Source organism: Heptranchias perlo, chromosome 13 (assembly GCF_035084215.1).
Source record: "Heptranchias perlo isolate sHepPer1 chromosome 13, sHepPer1.hap1, whole genome shotgun sequence".
In the NCBI taxonomy this organism is placed as follows: domain Eukaryota; kingdom Metazoa; phylum Chordata; class Chondrichthyes; order Hexanchiformes; family Hexanchidae; genus Heptranchias; species Heptranchias perlo.
This window is the reverse complement of record NC_090337.1, coordinates 71,634,034-71,654,636: the sequence shown is the minus strand read 5'-3', so window position 1 is coordinate 71,654,636 and position 20,603 is coordinate 71,634,034. Positions and strand designations below refer to the sequence as shown.

The following is a 20,603-nucleotide window of genomic DNA, read 5'->3' as shown; positions in this document are numbered from 1 at the left end:
TACCTCTTTCAACACCACTTCACCAAACCAGGAGTCTGATGCTGGGGCAACTCGGTCATTCGCCTGCACCTCCAGCTCCTTTCTCTTCATTCTTGCCTGTCACTTTTTATCCTTTCAACCTTGACCAAGGCTTCTAATACATTAGGAATCCTTCTGAGCCTTTCCAAAGGCTAACATTTTTGTTCCTTCATTCTGGATTTTTAAAAAAATTTCTCCTTCCCGTTAAATTTCACTTACACACAATTTTCTGCTTCCAATGGCCATCCAAGTCTGCAACTGAAGTTATGCAAATGATCTCACCTGGAAAGATTGGCTGTCAGCAGCACACTTCTACATGAGCTTTTTAAAAAACCTGCTCTTAGGTCTAAACAGCAACCATATCAGAAAATCTAGGCTATTACCTGTTCCTTCAAATGGATCAAAATCTGTCAATTATTCATTCTTATCCTTTCTCACCTGATACTGTGCGTGGAACCTCCCCTTGTACAGAGATATTGGCCTGAGGCATGTCCATGGCTGCTGGGTTGTCCACCTGAAAGCCCAACTTATATTCAACCTGTCATGGAAAATGTTGAAGAGATCGAGTCATGAAAATAATCATTTAGCTGATTGATTACCCACCTATTTATGTCATTAAAGTCACCCTTAATTAAACTCTCCATTGGTAATGTCATTTGTCACAGTCAAATTACAATCTTCACTGAAACATTAATTCAACTAGTAAAGGTTGGGGAAAAAATAATTTAACATTTTTTTTTACATCTCCGAACTTTAATATTGCCTGTTGTTAACTGACATTCACAGTTATCTTGATTCAAGCTTAATACTAAATCAGGTGAAACATTCCTTTGGAAGACTGATGTAAACAATGGATTCATTTTAACTTCAGAAGCAATTCTAGAAAATCCCAACCAGTATTCGTTCATGGGATGTGCCCATCCCTAATTGCCCTTGAGAAGGTGGTGGTGAGCCGCCTTTTTGAACCGCTGCAGTCAGTGTGGTGTAGGTTCTCCCAGTGCTGTTAGGAAGGGAGTTCCAGGATTTTGACCCAGCGACGATAAAGGAACGGCGATATATTTCCAAGTCGGGATGGTGTGTGACTTGGAGGGGAACATGCAGATGGTGTTGTTCCCATGTACCTGCTGCCCTTGTCCTTCTAGGTGGTAGAGGTCACGGGTTTAGGAGGTGCTGTCGAAAAAGCCTTGGCGAGTTGCTGCAGTGCATCCTGTAGATGGTACACACTGCAGCCATGGTGTGCCGGTGGTGAAGGGAGTGAATGTTTAGGGTGGTGGATGGGGTGCCAATGAAGAGGGCTGCTTTGTCCTGGATGGTGTCAAGCTTCTTGAGTGCTGTTGGAGCTGCATTCATCCAGACAGTATTTCATCACACTCCTGACGTGTGCCTTGTAGATGGTGGAAAGGCTTTGGGGGGGGTCAGGAGGTGAGTCACTCACCACATAATACCCAGCCTCTGACTTGCTCTTGTAGCCACAGTATTCATATGGCTGGTCCAGTTAAGTTTCTAGTCAATGGTGATCCCCAGGATGTTGATGGTAATGCTGTTGAATGTCATGGGGAGGTGGTTTAAAGCAAAGGAATCAAGCAACAACCTTTCTATTGTTGGAGAGGAAGTATTTCACCAGTGGGCATCATCTATAACTTGCCATGAAAAGAATCTAAAATCCATGCTGTCACTCAAGCAATATGGTATCAGCTCCTATTCTTCCATATTTCATTCAAGGATTTTCATTTGCTTTCTATACTGTTTAAAAAAAAAGTCCCAACAACACACTGATTTATGTGCTATACCTCCACCTTTCAACAAATTCCCAATTCCTGACAGCCCTGTATAAGAAAGCAATGATGTATTTGCATTTTACCAAAACCTTCAATGAACTTCCCAATGAGTCAACAAGTAAATTCAACGTGTGCTAGAACCAGGAAGGCACCAGCACCCTGAAGACATTTTCCCAAGTCCAGGGCAGCAAGAGTTGCTCCCTGCAAGTAAGAGACAGCTCTGACTGTGTTACCAACACCTGTTTTGACATAATGCCCAGACTATCACAGGAAGATGCTATTGTCCTGCAGGCTTTTCTCACAAGCCTGGCACAAAAGAACTGTTCACTGGGTCAGAGACAAATTTCACTGCACTTCTCATAGCTGGCTTGACAAAGCACCCTCGAGTGGTAAATTTTCTTAGACCGCATCTCAGATCTTAGATAATCCTACAAGACTGTTAGTGTCCTTACATAACACATTCATTTTTACTCTCTCCCTATCCCCCAGTCTCATTCTTACAATTACTCTTTCGAACTGCATCTTTTGAACCCCATTTGATTTTTGCTTCTCCCCTGCCACCCTTTGGGTTCCTCAGCTCCTCGTTTAATTTCTTCCCTTTGAAATTACATGAATTAATCAGGCAGTTCTCGTCATGCGCTACTGGGCATTATTTCATAGAATGCGATAAACAGACAACACACCAGTTTCATATTATACAATACTGTATTTTTACTCTGGCCCAGTGGTTACTTTTAACAGCTACAGTATCATCACCACTACTACCTTAAAAAGCAAGCAAATCAACTTCAAGGAACGCCTCAGCATCGTTCAGTACCAAAGCAATTACTTAATAAAGGAACGTCCTCTTCTGGTACTGGCTGGCATGAAGGAGGCTGGCTCCACAAAGCATCAAAGTGTTTCAGTAAGCTCTTCTCCACCCCAACATGGCCTACTGTCATCAGCTAGAGGCTGCACCTTAGACGCTGGTCTTCATCAGCACAGCACAGCTTGTGTTTATCACCCTCTGAGGCACTGGATACCTATTCAGCTACCACTTATTTCCAGCGCATGTTCCAGTGGTTTGTAAAAACTTTTTCACTACAGATCCAACCTCCCACCTGGCTATTCTGTGCTCCCCCTCCCTGTAGGCCTCCAATGAAATGCAGTTAACAAGTTGTCACAAATGAGTTTGGTTAATGAGGTCCCACGAAAACATTTGGTTAATCAGTTGCCAAAAATGAGTTTACATTTTCCAGCTCCTGGGCACCAGCTGGGTTCCTAAAGCATCCACTCCCAGGAAAGGTACAGGTATCATTCCTTCTAAGTGGCAAGATGTCCTCACTTCACGTGTAGAGACCCTCAATTTCACAGAAAAATGCACAGAATCAGAATGTGATCTCAAACAGTAGTAAAAATCCTATGTATGCAAAATACAATTTGATGTATTCAGTCACCACAGAAAAGTAGCCCTGATTATTGAAAACAGTCTGTTTCATGTAACAGGTTTTCTACTTTCATGAAAGAAGCGAAGTGAATTGCACAATTCAATCCCCAAACAGAAAACATCCTGGGATCCCATACAACATAAATTAAATTTGATTTATTCGGCCACCATAAATCAGTGGCCCTCCTTATTGCTCATTTTGCCCCCACCTTTCTTAAAAAGGCAAACTGGTTTCACTTTGAAGAGGTAAGGGTTCACACCAGAAGCATATTCTTTAAAACCCAAATCTGATATTGTACGCCACAATTTGCTGGATATGACTTTATATTTATGGCAGTTTGAGTAAAATACAACTTACCTTGCTGTAAAACCATATGTTCCACAATGTGGTAACAAAAATGTATACCCATGCTAAAGATGCATTTTAACCTTCAGTAGCCCAGAGAGTTAGGTGCGAGAAGGTTTGGCTGTCGTGGCTTCAGGAATAAATATTTATATGGTACCCATGAATTATAGTTGCAGCTATTAGGCCTAGGATGCATAGGTAATGTTGCAATGGTGTCCTGGACCCTGTCTGGACATGGCAAATCTGGTATGTTGGCAAGTAGATTTCGCAGTGTTGTTTGGAAACAAGCCCCTACGAAAGACAGCCTGAATCAAGCACAACTGATTGATCATGAGTGCCAGATGCTCCAGCAAGGTCAAAGCTTGCGGCATCACTTCTGCTAAGGATGCCCTTACCAACCAGATCATTAAGGTGGTGGATGAAACTTCTTTACCATGATTTCAAGACAAATTAAGGAAGATGCAACTTCAGGCAAAAATTGTGGATGAAGCTTTAGTACTGTCCTGTCTGCACACCAAACAAGGTAAGGCAGATTCACTGAAAGTGCAGTTCTTGTTCATACAAGATCTAGCAAACCAGCTGCTGCTTGGAAGGTAAAGCTGTCCGAAACCCCATGAGTTCAGAGTTTTGACATTACTTTCCTCAGAATCAAACTGAAATCCTAAGTGTAAGTAACTGAGAAAGCGAGTGCTATTGCTCAGATAGTATTCATTAATCAGGACACTGAGGGAATCTGCCCAACCACCATTCCTACCAATGATGGGTGACAGCTGGAAATAGCGGTGACGTGGACTGTTTGTGAATCTGTCCTTTCAGACACCTTCCTCACCAAAATCCCCTTTCTCCTGTCTGAACTCAGTCTCTCCACCAACCAACTCATTTAAAAATCATTGGGATGTGGTTTTGAAGCTGGCAAGGGTGCGTTTATTGCCTATCTCTAGTTGCCCTGAAATGGCGGCAGTGGGCCTTCCCCTTGAACTGCTAGAGCCCTTGTGGTGATGGTGCTCTTTCAATGCTACTAGGTAGTTAATTCTAGATTTTTGAACTCACGGCAATGAAGGAACAGCAGTCTTTGTCCAATCTTGATGATGTGTGACTTGAACAGGAACTCGGAGGTGATGATGTTCCCATGACGCTACTGCTCCTGCCCTTCTTAGCTGCAGTGGTCAGAGGCTGGGAGATGTGGTCAAAATAAGCACAGTGAGTTGCTGCAATGCATCCTGTAGATAACGCATACTGCAGCCAGTGTGCTAGTGGTGTAGGGTTGAATAGCGAGTTCAGTGGAAGGGGCGCCAATCAACTGCACTGATTTGTCCTGGGTGGTGTCGAGCTTCGAGTGCTGTTGTGGTTGCATCCATCCAGGCACGTGGTGAGTATTCCATCACACTCTTTGTAGAGGGTGAAAAGGCTATGACGGATCAGGAGGTGAGCCACCCATCAGAGTACCCAGCCTCTGCACTGCTCTTGTAGCTACACCTGATACGGCTGGTCGAGTTAAGCTTCTGGTTAACGGTTACCCCAGAATGTTGATGGTGGGGACTCGACAGCGGTGGTTGGGTCTTCTCTTGTTGGAGATGGTCATTGCCTGGTACTTGTGACGCAAATGTTGCCTGCCATTTGTCCCTCCAAGCTTGATGTTGTCCAAATCCTGCTGTATATCAACATGGGCCAATTCATCATCGGAAAAGTCGTGAACGCAGCGAAACGCTGTTGAACTGTCAGTGTACAATCCCATTCCAGATCTTATAACACAGAGAAGGTTATTAACAAAGCAGCTGAAGATGGTTGGGCCTAAGAAGCCAGCCTGAGCAACTTCAGCAGTAAAATCTCACCTGCAACAGCCATGACCATCTTGTAATGTGTCCAGCCACTAGAGAATTTTCTCATTAACCCCCATTGAGTTTGGTGGCATACTCTGTTGAATGCTGCCTTGATGTTGAGTATATCTGTTCTTTCTTCTCCTCTGGCATTCAGCTCTTGAATCTACATCTGGATCAAGACTGTGATGAGATAAGGAGCTGAGTGGTTCTGGCAGAACTGAAACTGAGCATCAGCGAGCAGGTTATTGGTGAGTAGGTGTTGCGACTTCCACATTGTCAGGTAGATAACAATGTCATAGCTGTATTGGGATGGTTTGGCTAGGAAACTGGCTTGTTCTGATGCATAGATCTTCACTTCCACACAGCCAGGATGTAATCAGGCCCCACAGCTTTTCCTTATGGTTCTTAATGCCATGCCTCTAAACAAGTGCATGGAGACACCTCCACCTCCCATTAGTTGCCTGATTGTCCACATATTTCACTTGAGAACATTAAGAGTCAACCACATAACTCAGTTGTGGGTAAGCAGCACACAAATGACCATGAAAGCTGCTGGATTACCCAGTCTGGAATATAGTGGCAGTTGGGTTTTTACAGCAATCCAGCAGCTTTCATGGTCATTTTCTGCTGCTTACCCACAAATGACTAGATTTGTTGAACTCAATTTCATAAGTTGGCATGGTAGAATTTGAATTAACAACCTCTGGGTTGCTAATTCATAGTGACACGGAGATTGACTATAGAGGGTGGTGGAATGGTCAACGATGTTGAAGGGGGCAATGAATGAGAAGGCTAGATAACATTAATCTCCACCTGAATTCGCCCTCTTCCACCTTCACTGACTTTCCTGGCCTGCCTGCCGCCTTCAACTTCACCCTCCATGCATGGCCACCCATAAATCTCATCACCGCAGTCATAAGAATGCTGAGGTCTCTATTGTTGACAGAGTTCTCGCCAATCACTTCCCCATCTCTATTTTCAAAGCTATCTGACCCAAACCCCAACACTGCACCTATCTGCCCCTACAAAAAATTACCCCCACTCTCAACCACCTCCTCCAATTTCAACCCTCCCCTCCTCAGGCTTGCCACATGCAATAACATTGATCTCTCCACAATTTCTCTGCCTCCACATTTAACAAGCTCGTTTTCCCCCCAGATCCCAGACATCTCTTATCCCCCCCGCCAATCCGACTGGTACAGCAACCACAGTCTCAAACTCACGGGCAGCAACCTCAAACACTGTTGAATGAACAGTCTCAGAATAAGGGGTAGGCCATTTAGGACTGAGATGAGGAGAAATTTCTTGGCTGTCCACTCCAAGATCTAGATGGACCTCAGGCAGTACAGTCGCTCTCTTCACTTGATCAAAAAGATCATCCTGGAGGGCAGAAACATCGTTGAACTCTCCACCACCACAACCAGCCTCCTGAGACATTCCTCCAAATCCCCCATTCTCAACTCTACCTCAAAATGAGAGGAATTCTTCCAAAATGGAGGCCAGCCCATATGTACCACTACTTTCTCAAGGATGAGGGTGCCACTACTTCCTCACACTGCCACTCAACTTCTGGCCCTGCACCCAACTACGCCCTCACACATCCCATGCTCTGCAGTTTCTTCCATCTCAGTGCACTCATCTCAACTCTGAAGCATACCATTACAACATAAGGAGGAGTAGGCCATACGGCCCCTCGAGCCTGCTCCGCCATTCAATAGATTGTGGCTGATCTTCGACCTCAACAAATTGCACTGTTCAATCACAAATGACATTCTACGCAACTGTGACCGTGGCTCACCCTCACATCCTTGTCTTTCATCGCCACCTTCAACATCGTTAACCATCCCATCCTCCGCTACAATCAATCTCATGATCTTATAATAGTGACACTAAGAAATAGAAGGAGTAGGCCATCCGGCCCCTCGAGCCTGCTCCGCCATTCAACAAGATAATGGCTGATCTTCTACCACAGCGCCATTTTTCTGCACCATCCCCATATCCTTGAGGCCTTTAATATCTAGAAATCTATCGATCTCTGTTTTGAATACTCAATGACTGAGCCTCCACAGCCCTCTGGGGTAGAGAATTCCAAAGATTCACCACCCTCTGAGTGAAGAAATTTCTCATTTAATAGCAACATAGAAACATAGAAACATAGAAAATAGGAGCAGGAGTAGACCATTCGAGCCTGCTCCGCCATTCAATATGATCATGGCGGATCCTCTATCTCAGTACCACATTCCCGCTCTCTCCCCATATCCCTTGATGCCTTCTGTGTCTAGAAATCTATCTAGCTCCTTCTTAAATATATTCAGTGACTTGGCCTCCACAGACTTCTATGTTAAAGAATTCCTCAGGTTCACCACCCTCTGAGTGAAGAAATTTCTCCTCATCTCAGTCCTAAATGTCCTACCCCATATTCTGAGACTGTGACCCCTCGTTCTGGAGCCCCAGCCAGGGGAAACATCCTCCCTGCATCCAGTCGGTCCAGCCCTGTCAGAATTTTATACGTTTGAATGAGATCCCCTCTCATTCTTCTAAACTCGAGTGAATACAGGCCGAGTCGACCCAATCTCTCCTCATACGACAGTCCTGCCATCCCAGAAATCAGTCTGGTGAACCGTTGCTGCATTCCCTCTATGGCAAGTATATCCTCTTAGGTAAGGAGACCAAAACTGTACACAATACTCCAGGTGGTCGCACCAAGGCCCTGTATAACTGCAGTAAGACATCCTTGCTCCTATACTCAAATCCTCTTGCAATGAAGGCCAACATACCATATGCCTTCCTAACTGCTTGCTGCACCTGCACGTTTGCTTTCATTGACTGGTGTACAAGGTCACCCATGTCCCTCTGTAAATCAACATTTTCCAATCTATCACCATTTAAATCTGCCTTTCTGTTTTTCCTTCCGAAGTGGATAACTTCACATTTATCCACATTATACTGCATGTGCCATGTATTTGCCCACTCACTCAACTTGTCTAAATCGCCTTGAAGTCTCTTTGCATCCTCCTCACAACTCATGATCCCACTTAGTTTTGTGTCATCAGCAAACTTGGAAATATTACATTTGGTTCCCTCATCCAAATCATTGATATATATTGTGAAGCACAGATCCCTGCAGTATCCCACCCGTCACCGCCTGCCACCCTGAAAAAGACCTATTTATTCCTACTCTCTGTTTCCTGTCTGTTAACCAATTTTCAATCCATGCCAGTATATTACCACCAATCCCGTTGGTGGTAATATACTGGCATGGATTGAAAAACCAATCTCAGTGCTAAATGTCCTACCCCTTATTCTGAGACTGTGACCCCTGGTTCTAGACTTCCCAGCCAGGGGAAACATCCTCCCTGCATCCAGTCTGTGTAGCCCTGTCAGAATTTTATATGTTTCAATGAGATCCCCTCTCATTCTTCTAAACTTGAGTGAATACTGGCCGAGTCGACCCAATCTCTCCTCATACAACAGTCCTGCCATCCCAGGAATCAGTCTGGTGAACCTTCACTGCACTCCCTCAATGGCAAGTATATCCTTTCTTAGGTAAGGAGAGTGAAACTGCACACAATACTTCAGGTGTGGTCTCACCAAGGCCCTGTATAACTGCAGTAAGACATCCTTGCTCCTGTACTCAAATCCTCTTGCAATGAAGGCCAACATACCATTTGCCTTCCTAATTGATTGCTGCACCTGCATGTTTACTTTCAGTGACTGGTGTACAAGGACACCCAGGTCCCTTTGAACATCAACATTTCCCAATCTATCACCATTTAGAAAATACTCTGCATTTCTGTTTTTCCTACCAAAGTGGATAACTTCACATTTTTCTACATTATATTCCATCTGCCACGTTCTTGCCCACTCACTTAGCCTGTCCATATCCCCTTGAAACCTCTTCGCAACCGCCTCACAACTCACATTCCCACCTAGTTTTGTGTCATCAGCAAACTTGGAAATATTACATTTGGTCCCCTCGTCCAAATCACTGATATAGATTGTGAATAGCTGGGGCCCAAGCACTGATCCCTGCGGTACCCCACTAGTCACAGTCTGCCAACCTGAAAAAGACCCGTTTATTCCTACTCTGTTTCCTGTCTGTTAACCAATTCTCAATCCATGCCAGTATATTACCCCCAATTCCATATGCTCTAACTTTGTTCACCAACCTCCTGTGTGGGACCTTATCGAAAGCCTTCTGAAAATCCAAGTACACCACATCCACTGGTTCCCCCTTATCTATTCTACTAGTTACATCCTCAAAGAACTCCAATAGGTTTGTCAAACATGATTTCCCTTTCATAAATCCATGTTGACTCTGCCAAATCCGATTATTATTTTCTACATGTCCTGTTATCACATCCTTTATAATAGATTTGAGCAGTTTTTCTCCTAGTTTTGCTTACCCGTCGCACAGTAGGTATTACATCGCCAAAGTTGATTGACCTGAAGCTATAACTCTGTTTCTCTCTCCACAGATTCTGCCTGACCTGCTGAGTGTTTCCAGCATTTTCTGTTTTTATTATATCTTCAATGACTTCTCCTTTGCATATAAGTACCCCAGAGATGGAACTTCGATCCCCACTTCATGATTTACATACCACCCCTTGGTTATGTCATTAAGCATGGGGTCAGCTTCGACACGTGAAAATGACAGGCAGGAAATGACCAGCTGGTCAGTCAAGCGTCATGACTAGACACTTCCTACCCCCAGCAGCCATGTGATCTCCTGGAAGAGACAAAATACAGGACCAAAAAGGCAGAGAAATTTGAAGAAAAAAACAGCACTTAGCTCCACCTTTCTCCCTCCTGCAATGATCCAAAGGCTATTGCCACACTTTCCAACTGCCTGACATTAACAAAGCAAAAGTTCCTCCAGTGCAATGTCAGCAAAACTGAAACCATTTTCTTCAGTTCCAACCAGCATCTACTTGCCTCTGCCTGGAATCCATTAACTTGTACCGCTCGACACCAAGCTCAACTTTCTCCCTCGTATCCACTTTGTTATCAAGACCATTTTCTTCCACTTCTGCAACAATGCCCAGCTACTTTTCCTCCACTGCCTTTAAAACCATAGCCCAGGCTTTCACCAGGGCTGTCTCAGCAAGATTTCCTGTCTCAATCCTCCATAATTTACAGCGCATTCAAACCACAGATTATGTCCTCACTGCGCAAAGTCCCATACCGCCATCAACCTGTTCCACTCCAAGTTCTATTGGCTCACTTTGCCCAGTGAGTTGAGTTCAAAATTCTCATTCCTGCTTTCAAATCCCTGCACAAGCAATCTCCTCCAACCTTGTGTCTCTGCATGTAACCTTGGTTTTATTTAACACCAAGATAGTTCTCATCCCCTGCACTCTCTGTTCCTCCATTCACTGCTGCTTGTTCAGCCCTCAAATAATGAAAAACCAGCTCAACTAGACATCTGCCTCATCTTTTGTCTCTGTGCATGTGCTGCTTTATCCACTTAACTCATGTTGACAAGGATTGCTGGAACCCTCTACCTAGTTTTCTCCCCCCTGCTTCTGCCCCTTGCCAACGCTCCGCTTTTTCCAAAACTGCAAAATCTTTGTCTCTGACCATATATTTGGCCTCTCACTTTAAAGTTTTTTGGTTTCTCGCTGCTTGGCTCAGTTTCTTTTCTTTAATGTAAAGCATTTCAAGACATCTTCCTGCATGAACAGCAGTCGAGAAATGCAAGCTGTTTATACTAATGTGGGACCTCTATGCAAGAAAGACTACTGGTAATCACATCCCATCCATAGCATGTCACACCTTTTTATAGACTTACTAACTGAGAATACATTTTGGAGCAGTCCTTCAAGAAATCTGAGGGAAGGCCCCTCAGTTAACAACTTATGTTTAATCTTATGGAGATGATATGGGTGCTGATTGAAAGATTCTGTGGTCAGTATCAATTTCAATTATGCTTTTATTTTGAAAGTTTTATTTTTTCCTGGATCGTCTTTAACCAAGTGGACAGTCAAGCTATACACTCCAAACATATACAACTACTGCCCTGTAATTGGTCATTAGGGGTGCATAAGGATGGCCTATGCTGATTTTTCTCTTCTCCAATTTTACTACGCCTGTGACAGCTACTGTAAGATTATGGCTCATGGGAATGGGGGTAATATATTAGTGTGGACTGAGGATTGGTTAACGGACAGAAAACAGAGTAGGAATAAACAGGTCATTTTGGGTTGGCAGGTTGTAACTAGTGAGGTGCCGCAAGGATCAGTGCTTGGGCCTCAGTTGTTTACGATATATTTCAATGTCTTAAGTGAGGGGACCAAGTGTAACATATCCAGGTTTGCTGACGATACAAAGCTAGGCGGGAAAGCAATCTGTGAGGACGACACAAATAGGCTGCAAAGGGATATCAACAGGTTAAGTGAGTGGTTGAGAATGTGGCAGATGGAGTATAATGTGGGGGAATGAGAGGTTATTCACTTTGGTAGAAAGAATAGAAAAGCAGAATATATTTTTAAAAGGTGAGAGACTATGAAATGTGGGTAGTCAGGGGGATTTGGGTGTCCTTGTACACGAATCACAGAAAGTTAACATGCAGGTACAGCAAGCAATTAGGAAGGCAATTGCTCTGTTAGCCTTTATTGCAAGGGGGTTGGAGTATAAGAGTAAAGAGGTCTTGCTGCAATTATGTAGGGCTCCAGTGAGACCACACCTGGAGTACTGTATAGAGTTTTGGTCTCCTTACCTAAGGAAGGATATACCTGCATTAGAGGTGGTGCAACGAAGGTTCACTAGATTGATTCCTGGGATGAGAGGGTTGTCCTATGAGCAGAGATCGAGTAGAATGGGCCTATACTCTCTGGAGTTTAGAAGAATGAGGTGATTTCAATGAAACGTATAAATTTTTTTTTAAAAAGAGGGCTTGGCAAGGTAGATGTTGAGAGACTGTTTCCCCAGCTAGTGTGTCTAGAACTACGGGTCATAGTCTCAAGATGAGGGGTCGGCCATTTAGGACCGAGAAGAGGAAAAATTTCTTCACTCAGAGTTGTGACTCTTTGGAATTCTCTACCCCAGAGGGCTGTGGACGTTCAGTCGTTGAGTACATTAAAGGCTGAGATACTTAGATTTTTGGACACTAAGGGAATCGAGGGATATGGGGATTGGGCGGGAAAGTGGAGTTGAGGTAGAAGATCAGCCATGATTTTATTGAATGGCAGGGCAGCTTTGAGGGGCACGATAGCCTACTCCTTCTCCTACTTCTTATGTCCTTACGTACTGTTCTGAATTGACCATGCAATGAATGTGGATAGAAATTGCTTCCTACCATCCCAGTGCTAACACTGTTAGTAACTAGCAGGCATGTGTTTAGATTGCAGAATGTGTATTCCCATTGGTATGTGCCCTGAACCAAACTTACCTTGGATTTAGCATGCCAAGTAAAGTGAAGGCTGTTGGTCTCCCCTGGTACAAGTAATTTGAAAGGGAGTGCGAAGTAACTGACAACATCATTCCGTACATAATACAACTCAGCATCAAGACCTGTTGAGAGAAAAAATGAGTATTATGTGTAATCCACATGCAAGGTGCTTCAAATTACACGTTATTTTTGAAGTATTTGTCACAAACATCAGCAGCTTACATTTAATAAGCACCTTTAATATGGTAAAAAGTACCATGACAAACTGCAAGTATCACAATACAAAAGTGACTACTGGCACTTTACCTACTAACACCTTATATATACACAAAAGTAACGTTCCATCAAAAAAATTACGTGGATTCCAAGATTAGTGCAAACGCAATTTGCACGTTACATGCAATGGCCGGTGTAACACATACACAGTCTGTGGATTGTGTTTGTGACCCAGTGCCGACAACCTGTACTGACACCCAACACCAGTGAGTCAGCCCAACCCCACTTCTCTCCTTCACTCACCTACAGCGGACCCACGGTCCCACCAGCACCATTCCAGTATAGTTGGCAGCTATTGGTTACTTCTGGGCATGGCTGGGTGCTGTTGGCAGAGAATAGAGCCCGCTAACCATAGTATGGCAGAGCTATAAGAATGTTGTCGTCACTCATCAGCATCCACAGCTCCCTGAGCACCCTTACTGCTGGACCCTAGACCTGACCGAGGACCCTGAGCTCTGCAGCGCCAACTTCACCCTGGCCGCTGTCATCAGGAAACTGGAGGAGCAGGGAACAGAACAACCATTTAAAAACCCAAACACGTCATTAGGGTTCTAAATTTTGGCTGCTGGGTTTATTGTGCATGAAGTGTTTTTTTTCAATATAAATATATTTTAAAAAACGTGCATCAGTTTTTCACGTGTACTTCACTTTCAAAATATCACAGGTGAGTAAGCATAGCCGTTTCTGCCCAAAATAAACAGAGCACTTAGTACACTATAACTGGCAACTTTAAAATTGGTGTTAATGCAAATCATAGAATCATAGAAGTTACAACATGGAAACAGGCCCTTCGGCCCAACATGTCCATGTCGCCCAGTTTATACCACTAAGCTAGTCCCAATTGCCTGCACTTGGCCCATATCCCTCGATACCCATCTTCCCCATGTAACTGTCCAAATGCTTTTTAAAAGACAAAATTGTACCCGCCTCTACTACTGCCTCTGGCAGCTCGTTCCAGACACTCACCACCCTTTGAGTGAAAAAATTGCCCCTCTGGATCCTTTTGTATCTCTCCCCTCTCACCTTAAATCTGTGCCCCCTCGTTATAGACTCCCCTACCTTTGGGAAAAGATTTTGACTATCGACCTTATCTATGCCCCTCATTATTTTATAGACTTCTATAAGATCACCCCTAAACCTCCTACTCTCCAGGGAATAAAGTCCCAGTCTGTCTAACCTCTCCCTGTAAGTCAAACCATCAAGTCCCGGTAGCATCCTAGTAAATCTTTTCTGCACTCTTTCTAGTTTAATAATATCCTTTCTATAATAGGGTGACCAGAACTGTACACAGTACTCCAAGTGTGGCCTCACCAATGCCCTGTACAACTTCAACAAGACATCCCAACTCCTGCATTCAATGTTCTGACCAATGAAACCAAGCATGCTGAATGCCTTCTTCACCACCCTATCCACCTGTGACTCCACTTTCAAGGAGCTATGAATCTGTACTCCTAGATCTCTTTGTTCGATAACTCTCCCCAACGCCCTACCATTAACGGAGTAGGTCCAAATGGCTAATAGCTATCTCATTTTGGCCGACATAAGCGACTACCGGTTTTAAACATGGACGTTTTAAGTGGTGGGAACTGTACTGGAATGCGCAAAAAATAAACAGAACATTTAATGACAACCAGCAGAACCACATCAACGTTCCTGACATGTACTGTGTCTGGCCACCACAGAATTATTAGCCATCTACAAAAACTTTCAGAAATCCTTGGCCACATAATATGCACTCAACACCTTTTTTCTACAACTCCAGTTACAGCAACAGCTAAACACAACTACAATACTAAGCCATCATTGAAAACAGAACAAAAGGTTTGCACACTGGATGATTCTACTGAAGGAACATATTGCAAACCAAAAGAATGGGGGGAAAAAATACATGATAAACGCCAGCGTATTGAGCACGTTTGCCGATAAAAATCAGCATCGGCCAGGTCCCCCTCCCTATCCCCAGGGTAGATCCAACCCCCGTTCTGCCACTAATGGAAGTGATTCCAGCCATTGTACATCACAGACAGGAATTCTCACAAGAACAGGAGTTCCCATCTACAGTATGTAGTGATTGGGATCTTTCCCATTAGAAGCAGTACTCAACAACAGCTTGCATTTATATAGCACCTTTAACATAGCAAAAACGTCCCAATGCACCTCACAAGAGCAATATCAGTCAAAATTTGATACCAAGCCACATAAAGAGATAGGACAGGTGACCAAAAGCTTGGTCAAAGAGGTAGATTTCAAGGAGTAGATTAAAGGAAGAGGTGGAGAGATTTAGGGAGGGAATTCCAGAGCTTAGGGCCTAGACAGCTGAAGGCACAGCCGCCAATGATGGAGCGATGAAAATCAGGGATGCGCAAGAGTCCAGAATTGGAGGAATGCAGAGTTCTCAGAGGGCTGTAGGGCTAGAGGAGGTTCCAGAGATAGGGAGGGGTAAGGCCATGGAGGGATTTGAACACAAGGGTGAGAATGTTAAAATCGAGATGTTGCCGGGCTGGGAGCCAATGTAGGTCAGCAAGCACAGAGGTGATGGGTGAACAGGACTTGGTGCGAGTTAGGATATGGGCAGAGTTTTGGATGAGCTCAAGTTGAGGGTGGAAGGTGGGAGGCCAGCCAGGAGAGCATTAGAAGAGTCAAGTCTGCGTAGTCATGGCACTGACAAGGAAGGGAAGATTTGGGATGGGGGAAGAGAGAAATGGATGGTAATGAAAGGGACAGGGAAGAGGGGAAATGAAAGAAAAAGAGAAATGGGTGGCAATGAATAAAGAGGGAAGGGAAGAACTGTAAAGAAAGATTGAACTTGCATTTATATAGTGCCTTTCACATGATCAGGACGTCCCAAGCACTTCACAGCTAATGAATTGCTCTTTGAAGTGTAGTTACTGTTGTTATGTAGGTAAACATGAGTAACAATTTGTGCACAGCAAGGTCCCACGATCTAATTGCAATGATATAGATGACCAGCTAATCTATTTTTGGTGGTTAGTTGAGGAATAAATATTGATCACGACACCCAGGGAACTCCCTTGTTCTTATTCAAATAGTGCCATGGGATCATTTACATCCACCCGAGAGGCAGACAGGGCCTCGATTTAACGTCTCAGCTGAAGTGCACCACTCTCTCCATACATCTCCTCTCTCCCTCTGTTGGAATCTGCAACAACGCACTGAGAGATTGCCATATGAAAAATATTCTTTGTTGTTACATGGTTGCAAAGTTATTGCAAACCGTTTTTATCCACATTCCTACAACATTATCTATCTTTTATTAGCAACACCATTAATATTAGAGACATTTAAAATCTAGCCTCAGGCTTTAGCTACATTCTCCTCCACAGCTGCCGATGAGAGCAACAATCACACCCAACAAGCAAGGAAAGGAATTCTGCATATAACTTCTATAATTTTGCAAAGAGATGAGGGGCGGAGTAGAGGGGGGCGGGGGGGTGGAGGGGAGAGCGCGAAGGGGAGAGGAGAGACAGGGCCTGTGGACAAGGCCTGCATAACGAGGCTGGAGTTCCAGTTAGGCAGAGATTTGTTGAAAGGATTTGAGGAAAATGTGCATCAAATACAACAGATACTCTCAGCAGTGCCTATTTTAAGCATTCAGATTGCTCCAAGTCAGTGTTGGGGTCAAAAAGGTTTTCCCCTCTAAGGCTGCGATCCTCCACCACGACCAAGCCCCAAGCCCTGAAACAGAGTCCAGATTGAGGACCAGTTGAGGTGTGGGGCACAGCAGCAGGGTTCAAAAGAGTTCCTGGCAGTTACATCTGAAAAGAGACAAGGAACAATCAAAAGTGAAGATACTCAACTGAAAGAGGCTTCATTTCAATGAGTTGAAAAGGGATCCGGTCCAAGTAGATTGGAAACAAAGATTGGCAAGTGAAACAGTAAATGAGTAATGGGAGGCCTTCAAGGAGACAGTTCAGATACAGACTAAACACATTCCCATGAAGGGCCTCCAAAGCTCAAGCTTTGTAGCTGACTACAGAAATTAAGATTAAAATGATATTGAAAATGCCAGGATAACGATACAGTAGAGAATCAAATAGAATTCAGAAAGTGCAGATGAGAACTGAAAAAGGAGTGTATGAGAAAAGATTAGCGGGTAAGATAAAAGGAAACATAAGTCTTTTATAAACATATAAAGCATAAAAGAATAGTCAACAGAAGGGTGGGACTGATTAGGGACCAAAAAGGAAATCTTCTCATGGAGGCAAGAGGGCCTGGTTGAAGTACTTTGCATCTTCACTAAAGAGGATGCTGCTAATATCTCAGTAAAGGAAGAGGGGGTAGAGTAACTGGAATGTGTAATAATAAAGAGGAGGTACTTAAAAGGTTGGCAGTGCTCAAAGTAGAAAAGTCACCTGGTCCAGATGGGATGCATCCTAGGTTGCTGAGGGAAGTAACGGTGGAAATAAGAGGCTCTGGCCACAATCTGTTAATCCTCCTTGGATATGCATAGGAGATCTGAAAATATCTTCATACTAAGGAGATTGAGATTTTGAAATTTTCTTCCCCCAAAAAGCTGTTGAGGCTAGGTCAATTGAAAATTTCAAGACCAAGATCAGTAAGATTTTAGTTAGGTAAGGATATTAAAGGGTATAGAACCAAGGCAGGTAAATGAAGCTAAGACACAGATCAGCCATAATCTAATTGAACAGTGGAGTAGGCTTGAGCGGCTGAATGACCTACTCCTGATCCTATGTTCCTATGGGAGTGACGCCAGAGGACTGGAGAGTTGCAAATGTTACACTCCTGTTCAAAAAAAAGGATAAACCCAGTAACTACAGGTTGGTCAGTGGTGGGGGCAAACTTCGAGGAACCATAATCCAGGACAAAATTAGTTTTCACTTGGAAGAATATGGGTTAATAAATGACAGCCAACACAGATTTGTTAAAGACAAATCGTGTCTGACAAACGTGATTGAGTTCTTTGATGAAATGACTGAAATGGTTGATGAAGGTAATGCAGATGCGGTGTATATGAACTTTCAAAAGGTGTTTGATAAAGTGCCATATAATAGACTTGCTAGCCGAAGCCAATGGGATTAAAGGGGCATGGATACAAAATTGGTTAAAAGACAAAAAGCAGAGTGTAGTGGTGAACGGTTATTTTCCAGACTGGAGGGAAGCATCGTGGTGTTTCACAGGTGTCGGTATAAGGGTCATTGCTCTTTTTGATATATGTTAATGACCTGGACTTGGGTGTACAGGATATAATTTCAAAGTTTGCAGAATGACACGAAACTCAAAAGTGTAGTAAGCAATGAGGAGTAATGTGGCAGACTTCAGGAGGACATAGATAGACTGGTGAGATGTGAAGTGATGCATTTTGGGAGGAAGAATGAGGAGAGGCAATATAAACTAAATGGTCCAATTTTAAAGGGGGTGCAGGAACAGAGACACCTGGGTGTGTACGGATGCAAATCTTTAAAGGTGTCAGAACAAGTTGATAAAGCTGTTAAAGAGCATACGGGATCTTTGGCTTTATTAATAGAGGCATAAAGTACAAAAGCAAGGAAGTTATGCTAAACCTTTATAAAAACACTGGTTAGGCCTCATAGAATTATGTCCAATTCTGGGCACCACACTTTAGGAAGGATGTCAAGGCCTTGGAGAAAGTGCAGAGGAGATTTACGAGAATGGTACCAGGGATGAGGGACTTCAGTTAAGTGGAGAGGCTGGAAAATCTGGGATTGTTCTCCTTAGAGCAGAGAAGGTTAAGGGAAGATTTAATAGAGGTATTCAAAATTATGAAGGATTTTAATAAAGTAGATAGGGAGAAACTATTCCCACTGGCAGGAGGGTCGGTAACCAGAGGACACAGATTTAAGATAATTGGCAAAAGAACTGGAGGGGAAATGAGGAGAAATGTTTTATACGCAGCAAGTTGTTTTGATCTGGAATGCATTGCCTGAAAGGGTGATGGAAGCAGATTCAATAATAACTTTCAAAAGTGATTTGGATAAATACTTGAAAAGAAAAAAATTGCCAGGCTATGAGGAAAGAGCAGGGGGAGTGGTACTAATTTCTTTTAAAGAACCATCACAGGCACAATACGCTGAATGGCCTCCTTCTGTGCTATAAGATTGTATGACTGTATGGATGCTGAGGATGTTTCAGTTGAAGTTAGAGGCTGACATCATTGCAGACTATGTTGATTTACACTTTGTGGTTGTAGCGGCTAATAGTCTCCTTTGAACCCCACCATAGAGATGACGATCGATCATTGAGCTCAACCAATCGACAACAACAAATCATTTTTGGTCAATTATATTTAATGTTTCAGTCCATGGGACTTCCAGGGACTTTGGAAAAAAATTGTTGTAAAACTAGTATAGCTTATATAATTCATCTGTGGAGTATCCTTTCTGAATATATATGGTTTCCAATGTTCTCAAGTATTTAAACCACAGTGTAAAGGCCCGGTACTGTGATGGAATGTCTTTGACTGTCAACAGACAGTGATCCTGCTGTTGGCAGTGCTCCCAAATGTTAACATCTGACCTTAGAGCCAATGGCAGCACAGACCCAACATTTTATAGATCTTTCAATCTGCTATCACATTACCATCTCCTCTTCAGAATAGGGATTGGGCCACTAAGGGATGCACAAAATAAACTCATATGTATTCAGTGCTGCTGGATTAAGAAGCAGGTAATGACAGCGAAATGGCAGAAATATTGAAGTTACTTTGCCTCAGTATTTACTAGGGAGACTAACATGGTGGGCATGACATTTGAAGAAGAAATCAAAAGATATAAAAACATTTAAGATAGAAAGGGAACATGGGAACAGGAGTAGGCCATCTAGCCCCTCGAGCCTGTTCTGCCATTCAAGGAGATTGTGGATGATCTGTGACCTAACTCCATATACCGCTTTAGCGCCATGTCCCTTAATACGTTTGGTTAACAAAAATCTCTCTCAGGTTTAAAATTAACAATTGAGCGAGCATCAACTGCTGTTTGCAGAAGAGAGTTCCAAACTTCTCCCTACCCTCGCATGTAGACGTGTTTTCTAACTTCACTCCTGAAAGTCCTGGCTCTAATTTTTAGGATATGTCCCCTCGGCCTAAACTCCCCAACCAGTGGAAATAGTTTCTCTCTATCTACCCTATCAGTTCCCCTTAATATCTTGAAAATTTCGATCAAATCACCCCTTAATCTTCTAAATTCCAGGAAATACAACCCTAGTTTGTGTAATCTCTCCTCGTAATTTAACCCTTTGAATCCAGGTATCATTCGAGTAAGTCTACGCTGCATTCCCTCCAAGGCCAATATATCCTTCCTAAGGTGTGGTGCCCAGAACTGAACACAGTGCTCCAGGTGCGGTCTAACCAGGGCTTTGTATAGCTGTAACATAACTTCTACCCCCCTTGTATTCTAGTCCTCTAGATATAAAGGCTAGCATTCCATTAGCCTTTTTGATTATTTTCTGTACCTCTCCATGGCATTTTAATGATCTATGTACATGGACCCTCTAAGTCTCTGGATCTCCACTGTTTCGAGCTTTTCACCATTTAGAAAGTACGCTAATCTAT

The 20,603-nt window shown here is 43.4% G+C and overlaps 1 protein-coding gene across 5 annotated transcripts in view; it reads right to left on the bottom strand.

Moving 5' to 3' along the window:
* ryk (receptor like tyrosine kinase) overlaps positions 1 to 20,603 on the bottom strand; it is a 357,734-nt gene that overhangs the window by 214,677 nt on the left and 122,454 nt on the right. For 3 of the 5 annotated variants that reach the window (XM_067995688.1, XM_067995686.1, XM_067995689.1), the window contains 2 exons: positions 12,779 to 12,900; positions 457 to 556 (listed from right to left, as the gene is read on the bottom strand). In XM_067995688.1, the coding sequence (XP_067851789.1) occupies positions 457 to 556; positions 12,779 to 12,900 (222 nt within the window). The remainder of the gene's footprint in view (positions 1 to 456; positions 557 to 12,778; positions 12,901 to 20,603) is intronic. The other 2 variants (XM_067995687.1, XM_067995690.1) reach the window with 1 other exon arrangement.